Source organism: Galeopterus variegatus, unplaced genomic scaffold (genome assembly GCF_000696425.1).
Source record: "Galeopterus variegatus unplaced genomic scaffold, G_variegatus-3.0.2 Scaffold10420, whole genome shotgun sequence".
NCBI classification, from domain to species: Eukaryota; Metazoa; Chordata; class Mammalia; order Dermoptera; family Cynocephalidae; genus Galeopterus; species Galeopterus variegatus.
This window is the reverse complement of record NW_007736531.1, coordinates 37,132-41,185: the sequence shown is the minus strand read 5'-3', so window position 1 is coordinate 41,185 and position 4,054 is coordinate 37,132. Positions and strand designations below refer to the sequence as shown.

Below are 4,054 nucleotides of genomic sequence, written 5' to 3'. Positions count from 1 at the left end.
AATATATAAATAAATACACAAAAAAAACGAGGGGGGAGGGAAGAAGACACAACAATTACAATACCTTGAAGTTGATACGACAAGCAAACAGAAAGGACATTGTTCGGAGGAAGGGGGTGAGGGAGGAGGGAGGGAGGTTTCAGTAACTGGCCACAATAATTCACCACATTGTATATTGACAAAATAAAATAAAATTTGGAAGGAAAAAAAAAGAAAAGAAAAGAATAACTGACCCAAGAGGTAATTTCTATTAATACATAACCATTACCCATATTTTAGAAATGTGCTTCAAAATGAAGAATACTTTTTTCTCAATAAAATGTTTTATACTCACATCTTTAAAAATTACACAATGTTTCTCTTGTTCATCCACTACTCATTTCCCTACTAAGTCTATAGAATTTATTACTCATTTAAAATTTAAAATTTTAATAAAAATATAGAACAGACTAACAATATTTCTTACTTTGCTTTAATACATTAAGAAAATGCCAAACAAAAAGAAAATCTTACTTTTGTTTAATATTTAAGGATTGAAATGCAATGGTGTGTGTTAAATATTTCATTAAAGGGACCATGTGAGTCAGCCTACACTTTGGGTTGTGAGCTTATTGTCCCCTCACTCCATGAATCTTTGTGACAAGAACTTAATTTATTTGATCAAAATTGTGTAAACATCACTCTGAGAAAGAGGGGCTGATACATAGTTTTAGCACACAAAAAACAGTGATGCCACTCAAAACAGTATTGTGTCAAGGTAACAATGGGCAGTGGGCTCAGGAGGGCTTTGGCTAACTGGGATTGACAGATGCTGAGTGCATTAATAGACGTGGTATCCTCAGGGTTGAATGGAAACACCATTATGAAACACCACAGACATTTGACATCATGGGTCCTAAAGAGGTCTCTATTCTAGTTACCCACGCAGCCAGATCCGTCCCAGATACCTATGGTGTTGTTACCAGCACACCCAGCACCCTTGAGACAGCTCATTTTCCTTTGAACGAGTTAGCGTAGTTTTCTGCCAATCTGTGTCTTTGCTTTCTGGCAACCAGGAAATTAGTCAACTCTAACCAGGCATATCAATTTTTTAGGTACCCCTGGGTTAGATGGACGAAGCAATCTTTATTCAGTACCATCTTCAATCACTAACTAGTTCACATTTTGAAGTCCATTTCACACCTTCATCTTTTTTTTTTTTAACTCTCAGAGCTCTATTCTTTTATAATTCATAGGCAAGAGAAACAGGTTTTGACTCCATCTGCCTACACTACTCCATTTCAGTACCTATTTCTCAGTCTTCACTTTATTTTCTTGCCAAATGCAATAAAACAGGCAATCTCACACTTAACCTTCTATTACCCAGACACAAGAGATTATTTTCATCAAGTAGCAATTTTTTAAGTGATAGGCTTAGCCATTAATGTACTTCATATGCTGACTACTTTTTCCCATTGTCTTCAGATCAAACATAACATGAAATCTCCATACCAGGAGGGGCACATTTACTGCTTCAACATTTTATGCAGAGCTGCCTTCACCTCCTGGTTCTTGAGGCTGTAGATGAGGGGGTTCAGCAAAGACGTGATCATACTGTACTGAATGGAGACCACTTGCTCCAACATGGAGCCTGAGAGAGGAGTCACATACCTAAACAAGGCGGTTACATAGTACAAAAGCACTACAGCGAGGTGGGAGGAACAGGTAGAGAAGGCTTTACCTTGACCCCCAGAAGAACGGATGCCTAGCACGGCAGAGATGATTCTAGAGTAAGAAAAGAAGATCAGGGGAAGAGTCACAAACCCTAGCAATGCACATGACCCAGCAAGAAGGGCCTCATTGACAGTTGGATCAGTGCAGGACAGAGGGAAGAGTGAAGGTAGCTCACAGCAGAAGTGAAAGATGACATTGGGGCCACAGAAATGTAAGTTGTAAATGAAAAGATTGTTTGGCAAGGAGTTTAGGAACCCCACTGTCCATGCTGCAATCACCATCCTGATACAGAGAGGCCTGCTCATGACCACACTGTAGAGCAGAGGATGGCAGATGGCAGCATACCGGTCATAGGCCATGGCAGAGAGTAGGCAGGCCTCTGTGCTGCCAGAGAATATAAGAAAGAAACTCTGGACTGTGCAGCCCCACATAGAGATCGTTTTCCTTTGAGATAATAAGTTCTGTAGCATCTTGGGCATGGTAACTGAAGGAAGGCAGAGATCCAGAAATGACAGGTGACCTAGGAAGAAGTACATGGGTGTTTTAAGGTGAGAATCAGTCCTGATCACCAGGATCATCATCAGGTTCCCCATCAGTGTCAAGAGGTAAATCAGCAGGAACAGAACAAAGAGCACAGTCTGGATCTGGGGGTTTCTAGACAATCCCATGAGTAGAAACTCAGTAATGATGGTGAGGTTTTCCATGATTAGAGATACTGGCCCTAAAAGAAAAAAAAAATGCAACTAAGTCGTTTCAGATGAAGAGGACTTCCTCTCCTATGAAAACTGTGACTTCCAGCTCAGAGTTATAAATAAAAAACCATGAAGCCAAGGTTTTTCCATCTGGGTCACACTCATCACCCCCACCATTACTTCAACTCTGGAGGAACGTGGCATTCCAAAGTCCCTTCACCCTTACTGCTTTCTTAATACCCATTTATTTATTCAGCAAATATTTAATAAGCATCCAAGTGCTGGGCACTGTACCAGACCCTGAGTAAGCAAAGCTGAATGAAACATGATTCCTGCCCTCCAAGGACTTGGAATTTAACAGAGGCAGATAGACATGTAAATAAACAAAACAAAGGCTATAATAACCTAAAGCACAGGATACAGTGGAGGTACAAATTTGAATCAATTATCTCTGGTTGACCTGGTAAACCTTCAGAGAAGAGGTGATGCATAAGCTTGTTATGACTGATACTTACTCCACTAGATATGAAGTAGGAAAAAACAGGGATCTGCCCCAGGGAGGCTGCTCATAAATATTCAGGCTAAACAGACATTAGCCACCTCTTTGTTCTGTAGCTAATGAGCCCATAATAAGCTAACACCTGCTAACAGCAGTTTAACCACCATACCAATAAGCTTGGTCTTTTTCAGAACCCTGTAGTTTTCTGAACAGGAAACAAAACCACAAATGCCACAACACATGTGCACTAAGAAAGGACAGAGCTACAAATGACTGAAAGTAGACCTTCCACACATGGTGCTAGGCCAAAAACAGCAAACTTAAGGGAAAATTGGCCCCGTTGAGCATGAGCTTTTCCTTCAGAACCCCCATTGAGCAGGCAAGGAAGTTAGAGCTTGCTCAAGCAAAAAGGCATCCAACCCCCCTTTTTCCTCTCCCTTTCTCTTGAATATTCCTCCCATAATTAAGTACAGAGACCCCATTCCCACAGAAATCAAGATGTAAGCCCCCCGCCTAAAAGCCCACAGGGTGTTCCTCAGTCACAAGGATGCCCATGCACTCTTCTGTGTGTACTTTCACTTTGCAATAAACTTTGAATGTGAGTTCAACACTGCCATTAGAGTTATTGTGGGTTCTTGATGGGATTCCTCCCTCGAGAAATCCGAGAACCTATATCTTCAGCATCAGATAAACAATGTGAAAGACAGCATTCTAGGCAGAGGAATTGGCATGATCAAATATCGGGAGGAAAGGAAGGAAGGAAGGACTACAATAATATGTTGAACTTTCAGAAAAAGAGAACAAACACAGGGATACTAGAGACAGGAGAAAGGGAGGGAGGAAGGTTGGGGAGTGATTTGTCAGGTAAAGGGCCTAAAGAATAATTATTAATAAATTACACTTGTTTTGCAATCAGTTTTACTCTATCAAGGAGATGTTATTATCTCTATTTTTTTTCCAACATGTAACAGATCCTCTCCGTGGTGAACTAAGTAATCCAAGGTTTCCAGGCTAATCCAATTAGTATCGAAACTAGGACCACACTTTAAGGCTTAAAATGATTCCTTTTTATATATTGTGTCATATAAACCTCAGGAGATAACTCAGATGAGAAAATAGACATTCAGATTCAGATTTGTCTCTTTGCCCA

General features: G+C 40.4%; 1 protein-coding gene across 1 annotated transcript; it reads right to left on the bottom strand.

Moving 5' to 3' along the window:
• Positions 1 to 1,505: 1,505 nt before the first annotated feature.
• Positions 1,506 to 2,417, bottom strand: LOC103609991 (olfactory receptor 8S1-like). Its single transcript, XM_008594242.1, has one exon. The coding sequence runs from the start codon at positions 2,415 to 2,417 to the stop codon at positions 1,506 to 1,508; it is 912 nt and encodes a 303-aa protein (XP_008592464.1).
• Between the last annotated feature and the right edge of the window lie 1,637 nt (positions 2,418 to 4,054).

Excerpts from the sequence above, each read along its gene's own strand:
- LOC103609991 (XM_008594242.1), bottom strand. The coding sequence starts at position 2,417 with ATGGAAAACCTCACCATCATTACTGAGTTTCTACTCATGGGATTGTCT.